Source organism: Phoxinus phoxinus (assembly GCF_949152265.1).
Source record: "Phoxinus phoxinus genome assembly, chromosome: 8".
NCBI classification, from domain to species: Eukaryota; Metazoa; Chordata; class Actinopteri; order Cypriniformes; family Leuciscidae; genus Phoxinus; species Phoxinus phoxinus.
Window position 1 is genome coordinate 8091463 of NC_136883.1, and position 27911 is coordinate 8119373.

The 27911-nt window shown below is 37.6% G+C and overlaps 1 protein-coding gene across 1 annotated transcript in view; it reads left to right on the plus strand.

Annotated features, from left to right (window-relative positions):
- rasa2 (RAS p21 protein activator 2) overlaps positions 1-19792 on the plus strand; it is a 46553-nt gene extending 26761 nt beyond the window's left edge. Inside the window, exons 10-24 of the mRNA XM_079621737.1 lie at positions 973-1126; positions 1240-1394; positions 1977-2091; positions 2227-2301; positions 2651-2774; positions 2995-3101; positions 3360-3446; positions 3571-3648; positions 4852-4925; positions 5061-5167; positions 10915-10997; positions 13431-13639; positions 13731-13834; positions 15105-15276; positions 16133-19792. Coding sequence (XP_079477863.1) covers positions 973-1126; positions 1240-1394; positions 1977-2091; positions 2227-2301; positions 2651-2774; positions 2995-3101; positions 3360-3446; positions 3571-3648; positions 4852-4925; positions 5061-5167; positions 10915-10997; positions 13431-13639; positions 13731-13834; positions 15105-15276; positions 16133-16163 — 1675 coding nt within the window. The 3' untranslated portion in view covers positions 16164-19792. The remainder of the gene's footprint in view (positions 1-972; positions 1127-1239; positions 1395-1976; positions 2092-2226; positions 2302-2650; positions 2775-2994; positions 3102-3359; positions 3447-3570; positions 3649-4851; positions 4926-5060; positions 5168-10914; positions 10998-13430; positions 13640-13730; positions 13835-15104; positions 15277-16132) is intronic.
- Positions 19793-27911: the final 8119 nt, after the last annotated feature.

A 27911-nucleotide genomic window follows, 5' to 3' on the forward strand; every position in this document is an offset into this window, starting at 1 on the left:
AATCGCAGCCCTCCACTGGCCTTATCAGCCCAATCTGACATGAGAGCACCACCTCTGACGTCAGAGCTTAAATGAACATACTTCAGCATTACTTTAGAGACATTTGCGATGACCGCTTACTGCAGCATCCATAATTTAGATTTCAGCTGCAATTGAGACTTATCTCTGATGTGTTTTTGTCGAGAAGCGTTTGAGAGATCGCGGGGGTGTGTAGGTGTGTGTGTGTGTGTGTGTGTGTTTTGGGCGGATTGCTTCCGTTGCCCGCTTCCCCTGTGTCCTCAGACTGCGGATCACAGCGTCCTGCCGGTAGTGTTGTGTAAACATTGTATGTGCGTGCATTAGTGTGTGTGTGTGTGTGTGTGTGTGTTCAGACTGAGAAGGAACTTGTTGATACTGATCTGCATGTTTTGAATGAGGGCAGTGAATCTAGTGCGTGGGTGAGCTTTTGCATGAACCTAGCATAAAACAAGCGCACATACACAAACAGACGCTGACACTATTAAACATAGTCTTGCCACACTAATTCCTGTACTTTGTAGTTTGAGCAATGCAAATGACACGGGATAAAATGATACATGTGCTAGACACGCATAGAAAGGATAATCTTAGAGAAAATTAGTCACACACACACACACACACACACACACACACACACACACATATATATATATTAGCAATTTTAACTGATTCATGGAAATTTATATTGTAAAATATATGAAAATACTATTGTATTTTTGCTTTTAAAATGTCTCAACACTCGCATACGCAAAGCTGGTTTAGTGACAGAAACGTAATGACTAAATAAATAGGGTTTCAAAATCATCACAACTTTTATAGCACCAGCTAAATCATTGTGACTATATTTTTTAATATTTAATATACATTCCGTAATACAGCAAATTGAATGAGGGTGTGTGACACTGTAAAATAGCTATGAAGTTGGGACATTTCTTCTTGCTTTGTGTTTTGTAGGTACTTGCTACAGCCGAAAGGAAATGGTACGAAGCCTAAGCCAGATGATCTGGGTTCTCTACGTCTGAAAGTAACGTACACTGAGGACAACGTCCTGTCCTCTGCCTGCTACACGGCCCTCCTAAACCTGATGCTCAAATCCCCAGATGTCAAGGTACAATAGCGCCCCCCCTTCTGTCTGGAAGACTGGCAGTCATGTTTAATTGTTGAACATTATTTTTAGTTTATAGCATCTTCTCATTGCTTTCGGTTTCTTTGCGTCTGTAGCCGATCTCTGCGTCAGCGGCTCATGTTCTGGGAGATATATGCAGGGAGAGTTTGGGTTATGAAGCACTGCTTCCTGTGGTCAGACTTCTGCTCCATCACAACAGACTGCTTCCCTTTCTCACCGCTGTTGCTGCCCTGGAGCTGGAGAATACACAGTTCAGTAACACCCACACTAAAACAGTTCTATAGTTTGTTTTTTGGTTTTGTTTTGATAATATGCGTATTGTTTTAGTTTTTTAGTTTTGGTAATATTTGATAAGTTTTTTGGTTTTGTAATATCCATGTTTTTTTATATTTTTATTTTATTTGTCAGTATGCATATAGTTTTTTTTTTTTTGTTAATATCCATATGGTTTTGTTTTGGAAATGGCTTTTTTTTTTTTTTGTGCTTGTAGTTTTTTTGTTTTGTTAATATTTGTTTTATTTCTTTGTTATACAAATATATATAATATTAGTTGATTAGTTTTTTGTTTGGTAATATCCATATATATATATATTTTTTGTCATATTTTGTTTGTATTATATTTTTGTTTGTATTACATATATATATAATATTATTTATATATACTTTCTTTTTTTCTTGTTAATATCCATATAGGTTTGTTTTGTTAATATTTGTGTCATTATTATGTATGATTTAATTTGTCAGTGTTTTTTTTTTTTCTCCAAAGTTTGTCTAGGTTATAAACTCACACTATTTCGTTGTCTTCTAAAATGTCCTCTATCTCCCTGTACAGAGAGGCCAACACCATATTCCGAGGGAATTCTCTGGCCACCCGCTGCATAGATGACATGATGAAGATTGTGGGCCGAAGTTACTTGACCGTCACTCTCAAACCTGTTCTCAATGAGGTGAGGCACAAAGGATTTAGTTTTTTTTTTTTTGTTTTTTTTTTTGTTAACTGGACACGTTTATAGATGCATTGAAAGATTTTTACAGATTTGACACTGTTTAAAATGTTTTATTGCTTTCTTTCTGCTTTACAGATCTTTGAATCAAATAAAACCTGTGAGATCGATCCTGTCAAACTGAAAGAAGGCGATAATGTGGAGGTCAACAAGGTGAGTTTTTTTTCTTTTCTTTTTTCGGTTTCTTGTTGAATCGTTGTACTTAATTTGTCCGTATGTGTCAGTTAAATTAAGGAGATATTCTGGGCCACCAAAAATGAAACCCTGAAATTCAAAATGTGTGGGTAAAATGTCCCTGTAATTACTTCCTCTGTTTATACCATCTGCTATAGTTTTTAATATGCATTTCTAAGCCTAGCTATATATAAGTTAATATTGATATAATATAACCTGTAATTTTACAGGTCGAATGCAATAAATTCCCATGACTGAGAAATTTGATAAAAAACTGTGCCCTCAGTATTTTTTCTTATCTCACGTGCATGTGTTTGTGTATTCTTAGGAGAATCTTCAGGGTTATGTGCATAAGGTTTTTACGTCTATAACACAGTCCAGCTCCAGCTGTCCTCCCCTCATGTGTGATGTCTTCAGGTCACTCAGACAGCTCGCATCTAAACGCTTTCCAGGTGAAGCAGCACATGCACACGGACACACTTTCACTCTCATTTGCTTGTGAAGGGTCCACACATTTATTTTGTGCTGGATTGTTTCAGTGTTTTAGTATACCTCACACACTGACTAAAGTCTCTGCATGCACTCCTGTTGTGTTGATTCACCACTAGGAGGAGCCAGATACTCAGTCGTGACTAATAATCTGTGTGTGTGTGTGTGTGTGTTTTACCACAGCGGATCCTCATGTGCAGTACTCAGCGGTCAGTAGTTTTATATTTCTGAGGTTCTTTGCGGTGGCTGTTCTCTCTCCACACACATTCCAGCTGAGATCCCATCATCCTGTGAGTGTGCAACAAAAACAGTCACGCACACCACAGCTACAACAAATACCTACTTGTAACAAACATGATTTACTTCCTTTTTTAGCATGTGACTAATTTATTAATGCCAGGAAAGACCCATTGAGACACTCTTTTCTGAGAATGCTTTGAGACAATACATGTTTACCAAAAAAAAAGCATAAAATAATTAACAGTAAATGTATTTTGGGTGAAACACGAGGTGGGAGAATCACCTATCTTCCTCTTTTTCTTTCGCAGGACCCTGACATTTCCCGCACACTTACTCTTATCTCTAAAACCATCCAGTCTCTGGGCAGCTGGGGCAGCCTTTCCAAGAACAAACTGGTATGTCAGCTATTAGTCATACGGTGCGCTGAAGGAAATAACTTTTCAAAAGTTTTCCCCTAGACTTTGGGACATTTTTTTATTTATTTTAATTCCTGTTCTTGTTTTGTTGTTGTTTTTCCAGTCTAGCTTTAAAGAAACCTATATGTACGATTTCTTCAAGTTATTCCAAGAAGATGAATGTATAGAGAAAGTTAAAAAGGTAAGTATTTCTAACAAACTGTTTTTTGAGGTCTCCGATGAACTTAGTTATTTTACTCAGAGTAGATTGGATCAATATTTTAGATGCTAAAAAAATGCACTTCAAAAATCTAGTGTTTTGAATACACATTTTTATTAGCATGCATTTAATTTCTGAATTAAATACAAATTTTATTTTTAGGGGGCATAAACTAAAAACTGTGTGTCAAGTTCCCTTAATATATCAGGTAGTTTGACCTTTTTATGAGAAGGCAAGGTTAGTTCAGGTTATAAAATGTAACCTGATGGTGTGACTCCCCAAAAATGTTGTGATATTATTCTTTTTGCAATAATGAATCGAACTTCCCATCTCTCTCTCTCAGCATTTTTGTTTTTGATGGTTGAATGAGGGTCCTATTACAAATACCTTAAATATGTTAACACTAATACTTATGAGTCATGATGATTACGATTTAATTTATTGTATTTGTAAAAAAATAAAAAAAAATAAACGTAGACCGTACCGGTCAAGAGTTTGGACACATTACTATTTTTAATGTTTTTGAAAGAAATCTCTTATGCTCATCAAGCCTGCATTTATTTGATAAAAAATACAGAATAAAACACTAATATTAGGTTTAGGGTGAGTCATTTTTTTCCGTTAAAATAAAATGCATACTTTTATTCAGCAAGGATGTGTTCAATTTATATGAAGCGATAGTAAAGACTTATATTGTTATTTCTTTTTAACTTTTTATTTATCAATGAATCCTGAAAAAAATATTAAGCAGCACAACTGTTTCCAACATTGATTATAAATCAGCATATTAGAAAGATTTGATGTGACACTGAAGACTGGAGGAATGATGCTTAAAATTCAGCTTTGCATCACATAAATAAATTATATTTCAAAGTATATTAAAATAGGAAACCATTATTTTAAATTGTAATAATATTTCACAATATTACTGTTCTTTCTGTGATGATTACTTGTGAAATTACTATGCGATTTCCCACTGTTCAACAAAGAAGAAGCAGTGTTAAATATGAGCATAAACTCATTTCCCAGTCCAGTATTGCAATCTGTATCATGTCTTGAAGTAGCTGCCATTGACCAGCCTTCAATGTCCGTGTATTGTGTGCATTTATTATAAAGCATATTCTGTGATAAGCTTGGGCTTCATTCTCATGTGTAAATCCTCTTCTGTCATCTTTTCTGCATTAGTTCTTAGATGAGATCTCCTCTAATATAAGTAAGGAGTCTAGTGGAGTGGAGGACTCCTTTGTGCTGAAGGAGGGGTGAGTAGAACAGTCTAATTGATTAGTCCCATTTAGTACGTCTTTGAGTTGCTCAAATAAGGGTCAGTTGTTGTTTTTTACACCACATTGTTTCCAGGAAATCTAACAGTTATGTGTGTGTATGATTTTTAACAGAGAGGTACATAAGCGGGCCCAGGGCAGAAAGCGAATAGGAAAGAAGAACTTTAAGAAACGCTGGTTGCGAGTGACCAATCAGGAGCTCTCCTATCACAAGCAGAAAGGTGAGTGTTCCCGGCTGTCGATGTTAATGTGTTCCCCTGAAGACCAGTTTGGTCCATGATCCACAGAACTTTCTGTTTGTGGCCAGTCATCGAGTTCAGCTCTAAAATGTGTGGGTCCAGACGCTTGTTTTTGCTGGCAGGTTTTATATGGAAACGGAGTTGAAATAACATGAGAATTATCCCTGGATTCTTTTAGCTTGTCCTCAGTTTCACATTGTTGTTTGTGTAGCTCCTGTTCATGTAGTGTTGCCAGTCAGCTCTGGATGTGAAACTTTCTGTTTCCCCTTTTTGATTTATGCTGTCAGCTTTATGTCATGGGTGTGTACGTGTGCTTAATGGTGTCAGTGGATATCGTGCATTTAGCAATGTGTTGGGTTGAGAGGACTGAAAATGTGCATGTCCACTGGTAATAATTTGTAGCATTGTGAATATTTGTAATTAGTGTTGTTGGGATATGGGTTATTAAAGGAACACTTCACCCATTTGCATTAGACTTTGTATCTTTAGAAACCCAGTCACATTTTCGAATGGTCATGGTTTATTCCCTTATTTTCCCCTGAGATGGGAGAAATAAGGATTTAAGCGTTCCACTTCCTGCTTTTTATGACGCAAAAATCGTCATTTTGCGTCATAAAAAGCAGGAAGTCAAATTTCTTTGAATACGGGTAAGACTACAAACACTAGCTCATCATTTATCCAGTAGAAGGCGCTGTTCCGCATGTTTTCAACCCGCCCATAGAGGGAGGATCACACTCACAGAATGTACATATAGTGTCAGCCATTCTTTATTTGGAAGCTAAGCTAGCAGTTTCTTATTCTGTGGAGAAAGCTGAGTAGTAGTGGTGACCATCCTCTTTTTCCCGGACATGTCCGGCCGTCGAGATCGTCCAAAATGTCCGGGATTCGGCTTTTGCTTTCTGCAGTCGCATTCATAGTTTACATGCACACCTTTGGTTTCAATCTAACTGAATTCATTCCGATTGGTGAATCTGAATGTAATGTTAGTGTTTAGATGAACGCTAAACAAGTGATCGTTTGATGTGCGTTTTAACATTGCTAGGAAAATTCCCGCTCCTCCGTGAGAGATACGAGAACGGTGCGTCTCACAGGCGCCGGCGCCGCTCATCAGTAATCACGCCACCGGGCTCACATCGTTCTCCGCGGCCGTCAGTCTCGTTCCTGCTCGTCACAGTAAACATGAGGAATGGCGACTGAAGAACGCAAAAGCCGAATCCTGGACATTTTGGGCGACATCAAAATACTGGGCAGACTCACGGAGACTCACTAGTAGCATAGCCTTGTTTACTGCGATCTCTTACCGGTAGGCGTGGCCTCCTAGGGCAGCGAAGCAAGTGCATTCTGGGAGTTGTTGTCTTTCATCCCCATAAGCCAAAAATACATTTTCTGGCTTTTCTCAGTCTAGAAAGCTCCAAATTCAAAAATAATTTCACATTTCTTCTACATAAATGACCCATTTTAAATACACATTCATCTTTCCAGAGGTGAAGTGTTCCTTTAAGTGGACAATTCCGAAAATACCATATATAATGCTGATATAAAGGATGTGATGTAATTAGATTAGAGCTGTCAAATCGAATAATTGAATCTAACATAAAAGTTTTTGTTCACATAATATATGTATTGTGTGTATGTGGATATATACATACACACATATATGTGTGTGTGTGTGTGTGTGCAGTATATACACACACATACACACACGGACATAGGCCTACATATATTTAATATATATAATAAAAACACACATACATTTATGTAAACGGAGACTTTTATGTTAGATGTGATCAACAAGGCGGTCAGTAGATTCTGGACATATAAGGAACTAGATTTCAAAATTAAATGATAAAAAGGAGGATATTCAATTTATAAATTTGCTCTGTAATGACATGAAAAACTATTAATTAGATTTTTACTGTATTTAACTTTTTAATTAAATGAACAGAGGAAAGAGTGATACTTAACAACAATATTTTCCTACATACACAACCATTTTTAAAGGTTTGGGGTTAGTAAGATTGTTTTTTAAGAAAATAATACTTTTATTGAGCAAATACACATAATGATAAAAAAGTGACTTTCAATTATAATATTACAAAAGATTTCAAATAAATCCTGTTCTTTTAAACTTTCTATTCATCAAAGAATCCTAAAAAATGTATCATGCTTTCCACAAAACTATTAATCAGATTACCTGTTCAAAGTGGATATTACTACGAAATGTTTCTTATGAAACAAATCGGCATGCTAGAATGATTTCTGAAGGATCATGTGACACTGAAGACTGGAGTAATTCTTACCGACCCAAATGTTTGAACGATACTGTATTCTATATGACAACATTTTAAAGCATGAAAAATTTCACACAGAAGGTTCTGTGAACATTTATGAGTGATGATGAATCACTGTTTGGAAATTTTTCATTGAAATGGGCAGTTCAAAATAAATGATTTGCAGAAATGAATCAAACTTCCCATATCTCTCAGAATTTTTGTTATTGATGTTTGAATGAGGACCCTATTACAAATAATACCTTTAATCTGTTAACACTAATACTTATGAGTCATGCTTATGAGTCATGACTTGTGTAACAGGTTCACTTTGCACCGCCGGCGGACTGATATAGTGTATATATAGGCAAATATACTACATTATGCATCATCTAGTCCTAATACTTTTGTTGATCAGCTTCATGGCATAACTAACCATAATTCCCACATTTCCTTTGAGTGAATCTACCCTGTGAAAAAAAGAACCGTGTCAATTCCTATGGAGTGATGTGAATTTCAAGGTCACCAACTGCATATCTTGTTGTCCCTGCATGATACACGTTTATCACTGTTGTAATAATAAACATCCTTTAGCGTGATCACCTCAGAAGGAGCCAGCATGGTGGCTTGACCTTCTTTTGTTTCCTGCTGGACTGTCAGCAAAGCTGGGTTACTGTTGTTGTCTTTTCCATGGGAGAGCTGTACAAACTTACCCTAAGTATTACATTAGCTGTTTCCATCCACCTATTTTTATTGGGATTACATCTATTGGGAGATCGCATACAAAAAACACTGGATGGAAACACCAAGATGCACATAAATTCTAGAAAATGCGCATAAAAAACACATGCGCTCCATTGAGGTGGATGGTTTTTTATCTGATAAGACGACATGCGAATAAACACATTTACTGGAAGACATTTATGACGTTGGAAAAAAGAGCCACATTGGCTTCCCGGTTGCAGAAAACGTTCATTTTTATTACAGATATTTTGTGCCAGTTTCCCAGGAAGTGACGATTTTGTTCTCTTGAACGCATGGAATGGAAATTGGGCTTTGTTCGCAAATGTTTTATGCGGTATTCCAAAGCCCCCTTGTTTCTTTCCAGTCAGTCAGGATTGTTGACTAACCAATGCCTAGATGTGGTGTGTCTATATCCAGCAGAGTTTGTAAGGCTCAACTGGGTCACATTGACACGGAACAATCGTGATTTATCATCTCGTTCGCAGGTTTTTTCCCCCATGCATTCCGATTTTCCTCCCTGATTTTATTAAGTAATTGTGTACTTTATCTTATAATTTAAGCACTTGTGCTGGGAGTTACTTTGGCAGAAAGCGTTTCTCGTTTGATTTCACACACATGGCAAGTATTATAATGTTCATTCATTAGTTTGGTTTGATGTTGGGACATAAGACTTTTCTTAGCTCATTTTAAGTAAGTCATTTTCCTAATTTTACCAATAAAGGTATTTTATGAGTAATATTTGTACATTTTGTGGATGTAACAGTTGCTGCTGGTTATTTTCTTGTGATTGTATGTCCATATAGTGACCCGAAAAGCATTTGGACATCGAGTCACTTTTAAAATGCATTTGATAACAAAAACATGTAGCACAAGCACAATTTTAGAGACAAAATGAAGACAAAAAGTATTGTGACAAAGTGGCTACTTGGATAGGCCACCTGTGTAAAGACTGACATTTAGGGGCCACTGTGTTATTCACCGCTTTACTGCAGGAATACTCTGAAATGTATTCTTGGAACATGAGCTTGAAAGGTTGGGACACTTGCATTTTTAGTAGACCGAGCCATTTGACCGAAGAGGGAGAGAAGCTAATAACTCGTGATTTAATTTCCTCTCATTTGATCAAGGGTCATCTTCTAGAGTCTAGCCCGCTGAGCATCTGGACTAAATGATGGACCGTCCTCTGTAGACATGTACCTTTCGTTTTTAACTGTCCTCCAGATATCAGATCTGGGGCGGTTGAGGATGTTATACTCTGTGTTCTTCACTGGCTAAACTCAGCCTGACCCCCCCTTTAATGATTTGAAATCTCCCAAAGGACTTAAATACAAATTTATATGCAATTTCAATTTCTTTGCCGAATGTATTTACAAGCATTTATGATAAACTAAAATATACTTTAAATTGTATTTAAATTAGGGATGCATGCACCGATGCCACTTTTTCTACTAGGCCAATACCGAGGCCCAATAGTTTTCCAGAACTAGGCCGATTTTTGGTACTTGCCGATACCGATACCTGTATTTTTTTATGTATTAGGTGGAGTAACCATAAGGATATGAATCATATTCATTGGTTTAATTAGTTTAGAAAATATATAGAGTTTTTCCTTCAGTTATTTTTATGTTTGAGTATGCCTGTTAAAATGTATTATACAAGCCTCACTGTTCGTTCTAATTGCTCTATCATATTTTATCTTTTATTTAATAGCACCTCATATTTAGAGTTGCTTCAGCATGGGTCAATGCTAAGTATTTTGCCTGGTTGAGTCAGTGGTTCAACTGTTTAGATACCAGTGAAATATCACAATTCCAATTTTTGTTTTGTGTTTTTTTTTCAGTAAAAAGGAACGGGAAAAGACAGCAAACCAGCTATTGGCAGTATACACCTGGTAAACTTTCAGAAAGAAGATGCATTAAAAAAAAAGGGAACAAGATGGGCTGGGGTGGCATGTGCAGCTTAAAGGCCTTTTTATGCTTCTGCGTCATATCGACGGCGTACCCCCGCAGACCCTTCTGCGTCGACGCGAACCCCTCCGCCGTAGCTCGACGTGCACCTCCAAAAAATTGTAACTACGCGTCGAGGCGACGCAGACCACAAGGGCTGTGATTGGTCACACCCCCACCCCCCTAGCGTTCTGGCGGTGAAATGCACCGCGATGCAACACAACCCGACGCAGAACCATAAAACGGCCACGACGCCGTAGCTAGTTGACGGAGAAGCATAAAAAGGCCTTTAGTTCTCAAGCATCTGTGTACTTTGGCTGTTCTGTGGTCAAAATGATGCACATTAGCGAAGGAGATGAAAATAGGAATTTATCAAATGTGTAGACTATGCATGAGAAACGGCTGTGTGTTTTTGTTGGCTGGCCAAGTTGGTGCGCTATCAGCTCCACAGGCTCGGCCCGACTGGACCGAGTCACGGGTCGTTAAAGAATATCATGTGAGATTTAGTGTCCGTGTCTGAACCGCAGTCCTCAGATTTTTTTTTTTATGCGTGTATCCAAAAACAGACTCATACAGTGCCTCCGTCAGAGGTCTGGACTCAAATTTACTTCATGATGCATATTATTCATCCCTTGAATAACACTCCCTTCCTACACAAGTGTTAAAAATAGCAAAGTGTGATTTTTTTTTTATTTTTATTTTTTTATTAATTAATTTATTTATTTTTCGCTGTTTTAATAAATGTATCTGTGTTTGTGTTTGTGTCCAGGGAAAGAAGCACTGTGCGTCATTCTTGTGAAAAACATCCTCGGTGTTGAGAAACTGGAAGAAGGTGCCTTTAACCGCAAAAACGTAAGTAGCTCAGTATTATTTGTGCGTTCTTGTGTTTGTTCTTGCAGCTCAGCTGGTATAGCATGGTACTAACAATGCAAATGTTGTAAGATTGGATTTTATCCTAATCTACAATAAAACTCACAAATCTGGAGAGAAGATCTCAAAGAAAGAGCATAGGACTCTTTGATAGGAACAAACTTCTCTATACAGACTCCCTCTCATTTCCCCATGATTCAAGTCAATGAAAGTTCACTAAGAATGTCCATTTACCACATATGATGTGTCTTGGGAATATATAGTTTTTTCCCCTTTAATGTTTGGTATCATTTTAAATGTCTCAGTGTGATTTGGTAAAATGGTCTTAAAGGACAAGTTCGGTATTTTACACTTAAAGCCCTGATTACAGATCGTATCTGATGAAATATAACGGTTAAGATTAAAATTTGGACACATGCTCCTGTCCCGAGAATTTTAGTTTTATTTAGCTTTCCCCCACCCACCCCCACAATGGTTGTCTATGTGCACTGGCAGATTCCTTCCTAAAACACATTCAACTTTCGTTTACAAAGACGTGAAACTCACCGAGTGGTCAGGGGTGTTCACTGATACGGTCCCAAAAAAAAAACGCTGAAAAAGATGCTTTCCAACAGGTTTTATCGTAGTGTTTGTCCAACTCCATTGATTGTATTGAATGTGCTGTGTGAGGTATGATATTCCTCCGCCGCTTCTTCTTCTGCTTCTTCTGTGTATTAAATGAAATGCCAGCGGTTTGCTTGCAATCGGCAAAGGTGCATTATCGCCACCAACTGGTGTCTATTATTCAAGCTCTCAACGGAAGAATCTGGGTGTGACGCGTTTGGCAAAATAGGTCCACAAACGCTAAATAAAACTAAAATTCTCGGGACAGGAGCATGTGTCCAAATTTTAATCTTAACCGTTCTATTTCATCAGATACGATCTGTAAACGGGGCTTTAAGTGTAAAATACCGAACTTGTCCTTTAATTTCACAGCAGTCATTTGTATTCTGAGAAAGATTGAAAACTAAGGAAAACTTAATTCTGTTCTCCTGTAAGGCTGGTGTCTCTTCAAGATATCTGATAATCAAGCTTGTAATCATCAATATTTAAACGTAGAATCACCCAATTAAATTAAACGCAGAAAAAAAAGGAACAGAAAATAGCCCTGTATTAAAATAATATTAAACATCAATATATCAATATATTATTCTTCATTTAGTTCCTTGCAACATAATCAGATTTAACAGATTTTCTTTATTATTTTATTTTAACGTAAATAAAATTTATTTAGGTTACATTCAAAACATAACGTAAATGTCCCAGGCGTTGCGGTGCGCAGGTGACTCCGCCGGTCTCACTCGTTCCCACGGCTCTCGGCCTCGTCCTGCTTGCCACACATGGCATCTCTCCGCCAAAACCAGGTGTAACCCTTTGGGGCACATGAATAGCCCCAACACAGTTCCAAGAATATTTGTGTGGTAAATATGTATCTGCATCTGCATAAGAGTGTGTACCGGTATGCATTTCTTACTCTTAATTCATTCTTTGCGCAATTGATGTATTTATTATTTCTAAATTGGCCTTTAATTGTGTCATTGACATGATCAATTTTAACCTGACAAATAAAATGTTATATTTGATTTATTCTTTTATTCTTCAGACTCCACTTACCGTAATCTAAAGGTCATAATGATTTCAGGTGTTTCTGCAAATCTGCGTCAGGATAGATCAAACTAAAGGCCCAATGAAAGGAGCATGTGGCACATCATCTGGGACCTTTTGATTTCTGACTATCCCTGACTTACTAAGTTCCAGCATTGTGAATAAGAAAACATACATTTGAGTCGAACCGCTCCATGCTTATTCATTCAAAAATTTTAAGTAAACCCTGCACTCTCTGACTTAGATCAGATCTGATGAGTTTGTGTCCGTGAGAACACGACTTAAGTTCTCTATTCGTTCACTAGGGACCTGATGTCGCACAATTGAAAGAATGGGATACCCTGAATAATTTAAGATTTAAATGAATACATAAACGATATTTATGTTTAGTTCCTAATTCGAAACACAATCTAAATTTAATAATCATTTGAATTGGAGTCAGATTAAGCACGGAGCTAATGTAAAATTAAAACTAAATTCTAATAAATTAAGTGAACTTTACAAAAGCGCTGAAAAGACCTTACGGGTCCTTACAGTGTCATTGGTTTAATTCACAGGCCACACAAATTCTAGTGTTGCTTTGGATAAATATAAGCATATTAGAATGATTTCTGAATGATCATGTAATGGCTGCTGAAAATCCTGCCATCAGTTCTTTTAAATTATAATACTACTTCACAATATTACTGTTAAAATAACATAAATGCAGCCTTGATGAGCATAAAAGACCTCTTTTAAAAACATTAAAACGTCCAAACTTTTGTTTTGCAGATGTTTCAGGTAATCCATTCAGAAAAGCCTCTGTACGTGCAGGCGAGTAACTGTGTGGAGACCAACAGCTGGATCGAGGTGCTGAGTCAGGTCAGCCGCTGTAACCCGGGGCGGCTCAGTGCGTTTCACCCGTCCGCTTACGTGAGCGGATCCTGGTTATGCTGTAAGGAACCCAACGAGAACGCCTCGGGCTGCAAAACATGCACTGCGTAAGACATCTTATTCATACATTTGCATTTTATCGCTGTATGTGCAAGCATGTACACGTTACGGTTTTTCATGTCTGACTCCGTCTTATAGGACCGTGTTGGCTAATATTCAACTGGACATCGACTGTGACCGAGAATCAGAACGAATCTTCTCCTTTTTCTCCACAAACCGGTCCAGACTACAGAAGATGGAGGGTGTGTATAGCCTAAAAACAATATGAAGTCATTTACTTTATTAATACACATTCTGGTCTGTGTGTTTTTACTTTCTCCACTATTGAACTAACTTGTCTACTGACGTAACCAATGCTAGGAAGTAAAAAATAGTGTGACATAATAGCTATTGTCATTGTCCAATCATCTAAATCAACCTAGGATATCGCATCCAGGATCCTGCTCAATATTCCGTTTCTTTCAGAATTACTAGGCAAATGTTTGAGCACAGCTAGTCATTTTTTATTGCTAATATTTTCCACTTTTTATCTGAACTGTTCAATGACACAAATGTTAGTATAGAAACACCAAAATTACCAAAAACATTAAACAAATAAAAACAATATTATGTCCCTCCCCATGAATGCACTCAATGGCTTCAACCATTAAAATTTAATGTTTTTTTTTAAAAGATATTCATAAAAATTGTTTGCATCTTGTCTATGCTATTTTAAAGTTAAATAGGTTTACATGCATCCAAGGTCAAAAAACATATTAATTTTCTAACAATATACATTGCAGCATCACTACTTTCCTCACAATGTCTGAAACTGTTTGATAAAGGATTCAGGCTCTCAAAACTCCTCATTTCCGAGAGAATACTCTGCTCTAATTGGTCAGATGGTTCAGTCTGTTGTGATTTATCGACCACTTAAAGTGCATGTCGAAAACGCATTTTGTCTGATATTTCAACTCTGGATCTTCCTCATCACTTGATACACAGTGAAACGAACAGTAACGATGGGGTCGGTTTTACCGTATCAATTGGATCCCAAGTCATCATCCTTTGAAAGTGCAAGGAAAGTGGATTTGCTTTCGCAGCACAGAAAACAGCGTCTTCTAGACATGTTGACAACACAAACCAAACTCTTCCACTCCTCAGCTACAACTACAGTGTTTGAGGACAGGTCGAAGTAGACGTTGTTCTCGGGCAGCCAATGAAGATCATTGGCTGGCATTATGCAAATTTGTTATAAACTCATGGTTTATACAGTATATATGGTCAAACTTGCTAGGTTTGAGCAAGTACTAAAACTGGAATTACTGATGACTCGTTTCAGGCAGTTCAGAATCCGTTCTTTCTTTTGTTAGACAATACTTTAATCTATGAAACTTTGCAGTCCATTTACATTAACAAAAAGCTTTATTACACACTACATGGGAGCACTATACATGAAAAAAAAGGAGATTAACACAAAAATGAGTTTTCATTTAAACGTGTGAATTTAATTGTGTATGTGTGTGTCTACAGATGCCTGTGCCGGCATGTCAGTGTATCTTGGGCAGCAGGAGGAGTGTTCAGCCTTCACTATACAGGACCCTAAAGAGACCTTCCGCACCATTAAAGAGCTTGGAGAAGTACTGGATGATCTGCAGGCTCACCACGACCTAAAGACGGCACTAACCGATGAACCAGGCACTATGTAAGACACCCAAAAATGCATCACGTTTTTATCCAAAAGTGGAAAATGTAAATTGTAATATAGATTTTTCAAATCAATTTGATTTTTAATTATCCTTGAAGACTTTTTATTTATTTATTTATTTTTTATTTTTATTTTTTTCCTTTATTTAACAAACAACATGCAGACCAAAGTAGTGCATTAACAAACAATCTGGTAATTCCATAATTGAAATAAAAGTGTGTGTGTGTGTGTGTGTGTGTGTGTGTGTGTGTGTGTGTGTGTGTGTGTGTGTGTGTGTGTGTGTGTGTGTGTGTGTGTGTGTGTGTGTGTGTGTGTGTGTGTGTGTGTGTGTGTGTGTGTGTGTGTGTGTGTGTGTGTGTGTGTGTGTGTGTGTGTGTGTGTGTGTGTGTGTGTGTGTGTGTGTGTGTGTGTGTGTGTGTGTGTGTGTGTGTGTGTGTGTGTGTGTGTGTGTGTGTGTGTGTGTGTGTGTGAAGTAGCCATTTATTATTTATTACCATCTTCATTACCATCACCACCACTCCTCACTACCATCTTACTGCCAACATTGCATTAGTCAAATTTTAAAATACAATATAATAAGATACAAGATAACCCTCCCCCACATCTCTTCAGTCCCTATTTTCTCCTATACTTTTTTTTTTCTTTCTCTTTCTTTCCTCCTTTTGTATGTTATGTGTAGTGTCAAAGGTGCATTAAAAGAAGGGGTACAGTGTGAGAGTGTCTCAACATTGGACATGGGAAGACTTTTTATTAAAAAAATTCCCATCTTCTTCAAGAGCCAATTAAACAAAATCTTGTCTTACATGTGTATGTGCAGTAAACTGATTAAACATTTTTTTACTTTCTTTTATAGCGCAAATCCTATTGTTGGAAAGACAGCGTAACATTGTGACTGCGTGACCAGGTGGTACTGACACAGCCACACAAGCAGAGGGCGCTGTGTTTGACAACATTTAGGAGCATGACAGCACACTGATAATGCTCTGAGAAGCGCTGCCGTTCCACACGTGACTCAGTCTAACCTCTCCAGCAATGGCCTGATCTGGAGTTACGGTGTACTTGGAAGAATTTGACCAGTCGAGAGTCGAGTGGCGTGTCCGTGAGTTGCTATCATTGGAAAAATCTAGCTCTTTTCTCTGTGTGCCTGTCCGGTCTCAGTCTTATATCAGTTTTTAAGATCTTTTTAGTAACCTCAATCGCCAGTCCGCACAGTAAGAAAGGATTCCGATCACCTCTTATTCATTCCTAAACAGGCTGTGAAAGTCCAGACACCAAGAGTTTGTCTGAGAAATTATAGCTGCTAAAATGAAAGAACTCAACCTTCACATTTTTCTTTGTAAACCGCCAGTTTTTTCAGACTACTGGTCGTTAGGTAAAATAACCATGTCAAAGGGAATCTTCATTGTTCTTTATTCTTGTAGTTTCATCCCTCTCAGTCCATCCCTTTGATTGTGCGCATGGTTTTCTATCTGTAGTGGATAGAATTAATCTGCCTTATAAATTCAGTGGAGGTACTTACAATCCCACACTTGTGTATGAATTAGGGACTAATGCAGAAGCACTTTAGATATTTGGAATATTCCAGATGAGATTGTTTTAGATACGTGGTATCAAACCTTTTTTTCCTGATATTGATCAGTTACATGATCAGCTCTTGTGTAATGTTCTGTAGGTAAGGTTCATATCCCGTAGATTTTTACTAGCTATTTTTCTTACGCCAAAGATGTTGTTTTGTAGGTTTTCATGACTTGAAAATGGTATACATGTAGTTTTTTAATTACAGAACTTTAAAAAAAAAAAAGGAAAATTGCTATCTATATTTCATGGATGTACGTTTTGGGAGCCTCATGCATTTTGATAAACATGAAGAAAATTGTTCAATCGATCTTTGTAATCCCCCCCCCCATCACACAATGACAATATTTTATAGTATGATGTCATACGCTCTGTTCCATAACCTAGTGAGCTGCCTACAAAGACAGTACAGGCATGCTTAAAATACAAAAACTGTTCTAAAAATGTGAACAGAAAAATGAAATTATAGAATCGCCTCCTTTGCAGAGAATGCAATTTCATGCACTGCAACTAACTTAGTGGGGGGAAAAAAATATTGAGATTTTTGTGCACTTGAGAGAAATATTGATTGTGTATATGTACCATCCTAAAAAGTATTGGTCAAATAGTTCCATGTACTTACAAATATCCCAATATGGTTGTGTGCTATGTATATTTTTGCTCATTTGAGTATTGAGTTGTTAGCTTAGCAACATAACAGCATTGGACCTGGAATATTTGTGTGATGTGCAAAGAAGTAACCGCCAGGGTAAACGGCAAGGAAGCTCACTAGGGTTTTGAACAGAGCTAGAAACAGATCGTTTGGTATGAATTCTGATTGACAATCTCCTATATCATGTTTGTGGTGTCACAGTGTCTAAGTTAGAGGTGGAATTATCACGTCATTTTCTGATGACTTCCACCTACTGGTTATTACAGGTCTACACATTTGTGGTTTTGTTTTAAAACGACACATTTTTAACTGTACTGAAGGGTTTGTGTGTCTTTTCTGTAACATTGGAAACTGTTATGTTCTGCTTGGTATACTTGTGTTTCGCATCCATCTATTCTTAGTAGCCTAGATCAGTGGTTCTCAACTGGTAGGTCAAAAAAGGGTCATGGACTTCAAGGGAAATGCGAATAATAAAATGCACTAACCGTATAATAGTGAAGAACTTCGTTAAATGGAAAAATAAATAAGCTCAACTTTTAAACAAAATCTAATACCCCATGAAATAAAACGAATACAAAGGAATGAACATTTTAACAATTGGTCTGTAAGTTTAAGACAGAGGGGCCGTTTACACGACACCGTATTCAACTAAAAAGGCGTTTGAGGGCCTTAACTTAAAACGGGTTACGTTTTTGAAAACCATACCGTTATCATCTTTGCGAATTTGTGAAAACGGTGATGTCGTGCGTTTGCTTATTAAATGTTCAGTGTATAGGCTTGTAGTGTTTCTTTACAACTACTGGCCTGGCATTCATAATACAATCGTTTTCATGGATCTTCCGTGGAACTTTGTCTGTATGCTTTTCCGTTTTTACTACATTGTTGTCTTATGTACCCTGAGAAAGAACATTTTAAAAGATCATCCAAACCCTCTTATCATTTACAATATCCTCACTTTTATTAGCATTACAGATCTCTCCGTTCTATCTATGTCACTGTGTACATGATCAAATCGATGGCGTAACTGGCATAAATGTATGCCAGTGCAAACTGTACAATATTACTTTAATATTAATTGTTTACTGTAGGATGTTTATTGTTGTAATGTAGCTTCCCCTGACAAAAATAGGATTCTTATATTGGCTTTTGGTTTAATGCAGAAAATAAGCTCTGTGACCAACAGAAGTTTGTTTTGTTCATCATAATAAACTTCACAAATGAACACAACTTTACTGAATTTTAAGCCTTAGAAGTACAAAGCTAAACGTAGGCTATAAAAGAACTATACCGCTGTTGAATGACTTCAACGTCACCATCATTAAGCTTCCGACATCTTTTCAGTCTTTATTTAAAAAACATTTTCCCTGAACGTTCGAGTTATAATAGCTTGGAAGAGTGTGATTATAAGCGCGTTGAGGCCGTAAAAGCGGACTTGACCGTTTAGCTGTTCAGATGATGATGTTTAATGTCCCATTTAGCCACTTGTTAGCAGCCACCTTTTTCAAGACTAGTAAACGGGGTATTACTGATGTATTTTATGTTGTAAAGTAAAACGGGACTCTCTATGTTTAATATCTTGAAGCTAATGTTAACCACAAACCTTATTTCAGGCATTTAACCAAAAACCCATCGATTTCAGGATGATGGAACCGGAAGTGCTAAAATGCTAACGTTTCTAGGTTTTAACCTACATAAAAATACAAAACTATAAATTCAAACAATAAATGGCGTTTTGAAGCTCTTAAATGTGACGTGACAGATCGCTGTTGCTCCTCAGTTTAAGCGCTGGTTCATGTTCAGAGCAGTGGAGAAGGTGAATTGAGGCTCGGTCTGGATATGGATACATGATCCTTTAAAAGGGAGGAGAAAATGCTTCCCATATCTTTTGTTGTTGACATCTGTCACTTGATAGAAGCTAGCCAAATCGGGCAGATGCCAGCATGGACGGGTTGAGGAAAAACTCCCAAAAACATTAAATACCGGGTGCAATGAGGACATGGTTTGTGGAAACCACAGAGTTTTGTGCAGAGAATGATTGGCTGCTGAGAGCATGAAACCATCGAAATGTTGTACGATACACAATTTTGGTACCGCGTTGGGTCATCAATGTTAACTCTGGGTCACGAAGCAAACCAACTTGAGAACCACTGATCTAAATAATCTAACTTCTTAGCGTGGCATCACATTAAAGTGTACTTAGTATGATCATTGTATGTTCTTTAAAAAAAGACCCCTTAGCTATATGATAGAAGGAAAAAATAATTATTGGGGAACACAGGAACCAGCAAAAAAAAAAAAAAAAAAAAAAAAAAAAAGATTTCGGTCATACCTCCATATTAACTCCATATTTTAGTTGTCAGGACATTCCATTCTTAAACTGTAGTTTTAACACAATCTCATGGAAATTCGTAACTATTTTACGCTTTGGCGAATTGGTGTTTAATTCGTATGAAGTCATACAAATTAATTTGTACGATCTGCTTACGCCCCTGTGACGGTTATGTATGTTTAGGGGTGGGGTTAGCTTAATTTTTTTTAAATAATCCAAAAAAAAATGGGGCAATTTTGGCCAAATATTTCATATTTAATCACCACCTTGTAAAATAGTTATGATTTCCCTTGAGATTGGGTTGGTCAAACCGCAAGTAAAACTACAGGGCATCAGTCTATGTTTGTGAATTTTTAGTGACGTGCCTCTCAAACAGATCTATATTTTTGTAATCATGAATTTTGAAAGCTGAAAGATTGTATTGAGCATTGATTAAAAAAAAAGCCTGGAACACAGTTTGCCGTTTCAGCACGAACAATTATGCAACATTCACCTTCCGGTTATGGTCTCAGAATATATATATCTTTGTATTTGGTCCATCATATTTGACAGATGTGTGTGTGTGTGTTTTCTCATGTGTGATGTGTAGATGTTTGTAGCACACTGTGAACTGAATGTTGATGCATTGATTGGTACATGGATGTTCATCTGGTACTCTGAGGCTCCAGTGAGCTTGAGTAGAAATGTGGTACCGATCATCCTCGCTTCATAACTGTGGTGAGCTAAGAGCCCGCTTGGGCTCGCTTAGCATTGTGGGGATACCGCAGACCTCCTCCATTCATTATATTTGTCGGATCGAATTTAGTGGTTTCTGTGTTTTGCTGTAATTCTTTGAACTGGGCATATTTTCATCTTGTGTAAACATACAGCAACCATTACAAGCAGCATCCAGTGGCCCTTAAGACACCCAAGACTAAAGATTATTCTTTAACATTCCCAATTTAGCACTTATCTTTGAGTCGATGGAACAATGCAGACAATGTCTTTTTTTCTTTTTCTTGAAGTCTCGAATGTATATCGGTACGAATCTACAATCACTATATCATAAGAAAGTTTCAAACGATCATGTGCTCCTGTTATGATGTTTGTTCTCGAATTTCACCTTGTTGGCGTAAATGGGTCTGCAAGTCACCCTTTTGAAAACCTTGTAGTTTTAATAATGCATTTCTTAAATTATTTTATTTTTAGATCAATAATGTAGGTCAGTAAAACTGCTATAAATATTTGCACAAATTTGACCTTTTTTTTTTTTCCTTTTTTTTTTTTTACCCGATTCTTCTTCCAATGTATTACTAATTGTACTGGACATATTTGCTTCATTTTGTTATTTAAATGTTTTTATACCATTATTTTCACAATACAAGCTCACATAATTCCTCTGTTATTAGTTCTGTGGAATTAATTTGCAATAAATAAATATATTGTTTGTGTGATTTCTGTTGTGTGTATGTTACATCAGTGGCTCTGCACCACAGTTTATATTTAACACTAGACCGTGAATAGTATTGTGATAATGTACAGTTGGAGGCATTTTGTTATTTTAATTATCAATAGCAAGAAATGTCTCGTAAAAAAAAAATGTTGGGACTTATTTAATATTCGTAAAACACCTAACATGTATTTGTGGTTTCTCATTCAATTTATTTGTGAATTTGTTTACTTTTTGTTAATATCTCTACATGTATTTGTTAATCGTAAGAAATCTGACCCCATACAAAGCATATTTGGACACCTCAGCCTTATTAAAAATGTATAAATATCATTGCATTAGATAATATAATAGTAAAATATAGATGCTCAAAATTAAAGTATCTTTTCAAAGTGTTGAAGATAATTAATAATAACACACACACACACACACACACTGTTTAAACATACAAGTTTTAATCTGCCCTCTCCTCTGTGATTCACCAAAATGCAGAAAACAAACAAAAACAGATAGTGATGGGGATCCTTTTTGATGATGATATAGAAAAGACAAAAAAAAAACACTAGTAAACCTTGTTGCAAATAGTATCGCAACTGGCCGTTTAATCGAAAAACAGAATGGCTTGTAAAATGGCTTGATTTGTGTTTAAAAGGAAGCACATGTGTAACTTGGCACGTTTGAATAAATTGCGACTAAGATCAGTATCACAAAACTGTCTTCAGTTTCTCACAGCTGAGAAATCTGTAAAATATTAACTGTGACAATTGTCTTTACAATGCACATGGTGGTTGCGTGTGGATTTCACTGGACTGAATTGGGGACTTACACAAGCTCCCTTCCAAACTCCAGATTTCTTCCGATTTCTCGTCCGACATTTTCCCGCGGCATTCAATCTATGGAAACTGTGCTGAGTTTCCCTGCTTCTCCTCACATGAACTGTGATTAAGTGTGTATTACCAGAGGCTGGAAAGCACTCCAGTGCAAATGAACACATACGGAAGAGTTTTGTTTGTACATGCACGTACAAGCGTTTTCATATCAAACATTTGCTGTCAAGGTTAATAGTGTTATCAGTCGTATTCAAACTTCGTTGAGGATAAATAAAAAATCTCATTGATTTTAAAACCATATGGTTCCACTTTATTAGTAACAGTATCACTTCAGTAAATCAAAGTGGTTTTAAATGAGCAAATTATATAATCACAGTAAGCTTTTAACTATCACCAGCATGAAAATTAGCTTGTTTTAAGCACATCAGATTTCTGTACCTCACTTAAAATGTTGATTTTGGTCTGTCCCACAGCAGGAATCTTGACCGTATTCCACAAATAAATTCACACAATGTCATCATTTGGCATAATCTGTAATAGTAATACATCTTGTTAGATATATTTTTTTCTTTTTTCTTGGATAAAATGCATTTCATTCTAAAGGGGCTTTATGTATAATCTTCATGTAGCCTATTAATTGCTTATTTTATTGCCTCTCTCGTTAAATTCCCTCTGTCTCGTTTACTCGGATGTACATCATTGCTCACGTTGCACAAGTGCATACGACTGGCAGAAGACAATTTGTTTAAATGTAACACCCTAAGCCCTAGATCACTTGGAATCTGTAATGGAGCTGATTTATTATTTATATTTTTTTTTATATAAATTTGTTTACACACCATTCTATAGGCCTGTATGTAGGATTGGTAAAAAATTAAATATCAACAAAATATTAAATATGAATATATTTATTTTGTGCTGTGTCATCACAATCATGGTGCATTGTGGTCTATAGAACTACACCTGAAGTGTACATATTGGCTGCATAGATATCATATAATAAAAGCTAGATGTCTCGTCCGCGCTGCTGGCCAATGGAGGTCGACATCCGCACACGGCGGCCATCTTGCCACAGGGGGCCCGCTCACTCATAACATTGTTTTAATGGTGCATGTACTTTTTAAATAACCATAACTTGCTAAATTTTCTACCGATTTTCAAACGGGTTGGTTTGTTATAAACGTCAGAGATGTAATTATGACACTGCGTACTTATGAATAATTATAATATTATATATTTCAACATGTTCAAGCATCCAGAATTATAGCCACGTTAATAACGTTTGTAAGAAACCAAATCGTTTGTATATCCGTCAAGATTTCAGCGAGATAAGAGTATGTGTGTTCGTGCAGATCACTCACCTTACAGAAAGCTTCCATGTGACAAGATGGCCACCGGGTGATCACGTTAGAGACACCGCCATAAGACATCTAGCCTTTATTATGTACATCTATGATTGGCTGCATCAGAAATTGTATACTTCCCTACTAAGTAGGTGAAAAACAGTATGTGACGAGAGTAGTACGTCCGAATTCACAGTACTCATAAAAGAGAAGGCAGAAAGTACCCGGACGACTTCTTCCGACAAGATTCTGAAGTGTGCATAAGAACACTTTACGATCCCATGAGGCCACGGGAGAGGTTTATGGCAGTGAAGTGACACAACTCACACTGGTAAGTACGTTACGTGATAATGACAACAGGATAAATGTAGTATGTCTGGGTAACATTCATTAATGCAATTAATCATCTTTAATACAATGGATAAAACCAAAAGAGCATTCTGAACTGTAATGTCAATGTGTCATGCAGAGAAAAGGGATTCATTCAAACTACATAGCAAGACCTACAGTAGTCTCAAATATAGGCCTACTTTATAATCAAACTATAATAACAGTGTAATTTTAATTACCTAATCTGTTGACATGATGGCGGTGAATTGCTAGTGGAAACATATCTGCTGTTGTTCCACCGCTGTTTATTTTGTTATTGAGAGGAAAGCAACAATTAATTTAAACGTCGCTCTCAGCAGCATGAATGGTGTCGGGATGTTCGTTACGAAGTATATCGCTGCAAAGGTATTTCCAACTTCTTTTTACTTCTAAGTGAAAAACGAAAAAGAACTTCACCGTAAGTACATCGGGTCTTGGTCCGTGTATCATTCACGTTCAGTTCAATCTCTTGCACGTTATGTGTGCACGAATGCGAGCATGTGCAGTATTGGCTGTAGCTCACTTAACGGCCACCAGTATCGCTTCAAAGGGTTTCTGAATTATATGGCTCCTTTAATGTTTTTTGCTTTTTTTAACACAAATGAGGGTTCTATTTTAAACATGTCAAAGTTCAAAGTTATAACTTTTTTGCATTAAATAAACCTGTCAAATATCTCATAATTTATTTCAACCTCCAGTTGGACGGTCATTTTTTTGGCCCTATTTTGGCCTTGTCTGTGTAAAATAAAATGCCTTTAGGGAGCAGTATAAGGCTGGAGTCTCAATGTTGAGATTCACAATTGTCTGCCAAAGTTAAACCAACACAACTTTTCCTGTTTTTTTTTTTTTTTAAGTACAGTTTAATGGTTCAGTAAAGTCATAAACTATGCCCTTTCTTCTTTGTTTATCCACCGAGTCACACAACTTATTAAGATTAGTTCATGTTTTTACATCCTCTGACCTTTAAATGCCAATCTCACACCATTTAATGTACAAACTGGTGAATGCCAACAACAATGCACTACAATTAAACTACAATAAACTGACTCCCTCTGGAAGAAAGACAGAGCCAATACATTTCAACGGTAAAATAAATAATCTTTTTATCTTTTAAATGTCAGTATATCGCTTATTTGATGAAGTGAAAGGAATATATATATATATTTATATATAGGGTTTTTATTTCATTTTAGATAAAGACTTTTCATCTGAACATCCGTATTTATTTCATCTGAACAATTTAGAATTGTAAAATGTTTGTCGTTGGATAATAGTGATCTATGATTTTATTTTAAGTTGGATATTAAATGTTTTTTGTCCATTTATTAATAGGGGCTTTGTAAAATGATAATTACTTTTTTAAATTCTGGAGTGAATGTAAAAGTTAACACCTTATCGTAACATGCACCCAAAAAGCTGGTGTTTTTATTATTTAATTTAATCATTATAGATATTTATTTTTAATTGTTTGATCAATTAGAGAAAAATTTAAAGCATCTTTAAAATATCAATCATATCATTGCAACCAATTTGCCAGTCATTCAATCTGAATTCATAATATTGCTATTATGACATCCTTCAAACATCTTTCATTTGTCTGTCATTATTCAATGAAATGTACAGGTAGGTGGAACACCTGCTAGGCATTGCTGCCGGTTGCACCTCCTCCGGTGCCCACGGGTCAGCTGCAGGGTCATCAGCCAGGAACCACCATTCACCAACGTTTCACTCCTTTAATCCTGAAACGTCTCCTGGTGGCGGAGCAGTGACAGGGACATCTCCCTTTCACCCCCTGCAGCTGATAGGCGTTACCCTCTGCGGCTATTGTCGGGGTTAGTTGTTCTTTCCCTAACTCTTTTCTTTCCTCCTCAGCCAGAGCCAAAAGCTCCCCTTCTTGGTCTCCTCCACTAGCTCTTTGGTAGCCTTCTTTAGGTTCCCTCCGGTCACTCTTATGTCCCTCAGAAGGCGTGTGGTTGACAGCCCCACGTAGCCTCAGCATCCAACCTCCACTGGATATATGGTGGTCTTCCAGCCATTCTCCCGGCACTCAGCAGCCAGCTCTTAGTACTTGGCCTTCTTACCTTCGTAGGCGGCCTCCATCCCCTCCTTCGCTGGAATTGACCGTTCGCAAAAGCCACGCCCCTTAGTTATTGTTACTACGCCCGTCAAACAATTGAGAACCAGACACATGGCTGGGTTGAGCTCCATACATTAAGTGATTGGTTTTGGAGTAATGCAGCAGACATATCCTCCAGAGCACGACAGAAAGTATAGACAGAATAGCGCACGGGAGCACATGCACAAAACAGTTTTGTAAAATTATATATCAATCATTTTTATTTGATCATATAGCCTATCATTTTACAAAACTGTTTTGCGCATGTGCTCCCGCCGCCGCGCGCGCTATTTTAGTCACAACACTGCAATCAGAGGACGCGCTGAAACCATCAACTCTCTGTGCTGTTCTCTTCATTCATAACTCGTAGCCGACTGAGAAGGATATTTGTGTAAATAGTTGTGCAACTGCGCGAACTTTGTTTTGAAGTTTAATGTTTGAGTTCCAGAGGAATTTGTGTCTGTGTACCTGTTCAACCACATCAAAGTTTCGTAATTAGTAAGTCCGTGCTTTTTCTCTCTTGTTTGCTGACTGATGAGGGGGCCGCAGTGCCGTAGTGAAACGGTGTTTGTACATGTAGCCTATTTTTTTATTATTGTTGCAAGCAATCATAAAATACAGCAAGTTTTAAGCCCGTGCAGACCTCACTGCCATAGGCGCATCGTTTCACTATCTTGCTGAAATCGGAATGTTTGACGGAGGTCCTTCTCCTTAGTTACAGTTGCTGAGCTAGGATTGGACGAGAACCGGTCGAGGGCGGGGTTTTGCGAACGGTCAATTGTGAGCTCAATAAGGAGCAATGATTTTTCCTTGGTAGACCACACCACTATGTCGGGGCAGAGAGAGGTAGCAGTAATCTTGACCGGGAAACGGAGCTGCCTGTCGAGATCGACTCTCATATTCCATTCCTGGTCAGGGGGAAACTACCTAGATATTTCTCTTGGTCTGAGGTTTCTTCTCCCCCCCATTTTCTGTGACAAAGCTGATGTGGTTGTGGTTCTCTGCTGGTGGTATCCCTTTGCTGCCCTGTCGACGCCCCTCTATCACCTCGACTAGCTTTCTCAGGACCTGGTCGTGGCACCAGCTGTAGCGTCCCTGGGAGAGTGTGATCTTTACAGCCTGACAAGATGTGCTGGAGGCTTGCGTTAGGGGTATTGCAGAGTGTGCAGCCTTCCTCACTCTCGAACCACTGGTGAAGGTTCCGAGGACAGGGAAGCATGTCGTAGTTTGAGCGGAGGAGGAAGCTTAGCCTTGCCTGCGGAATTTTCCACAGGTCTGCCCAGGTGATGTTTCGGTTGACAACTCCCTCCCAGGTTGTCCACCTTCCCTGTCGCCCGTGCGACACAGCCTTGATCTTCTAGCGCTCTTCCTCCATTCTTGTCATCTCCACTACCACCATCTCCTTCCTCTCTTTGTGGTTGGCCTTACACCAGAACTGTGCCGCTTTTCCCCACCCTAGCCCTGCTCTTCCTGTCTGGACCCTGCCAACAATCTCTTGATGTTGCAGCCGACTGACGGCTTGGTCGACCTCAGTTTGGGCATTCCACTTTTGGCCTGTCAGAACCTCAGGGTTCGCGTTCCTTATAGTCTGGTCAGCGGACTCTCTCAACTCGAGAACAAGCCTGGTCTTTTCCTGCTTGTAGCCCAAACTGATAGATTGAAGCAGCAGCTGCAGGGTGTTCCTTCCGAAGAGGCCTGTTTCAGAGAGGCACCGTGGCAGCCCCAACCACTTTCGGATGAATACATCCACACTTTCGGAGGATCTTCTTTTCTTTTCCTGAAATTCTGGTATTCATCTCGTTGTTGTTATTTATCTAAATGTATTGTATGTATTGTCTATGTAAATACTTTTACATAGATTCATATTTTACATTAATTACACCATTTAAATAAACCTTAAAAAATGACATATGTAATTAGCCTACAAATTGTAACTGGGATAATTTTACCCCTAAATTATCTATTTATTTATTTTAATAATATACTAAT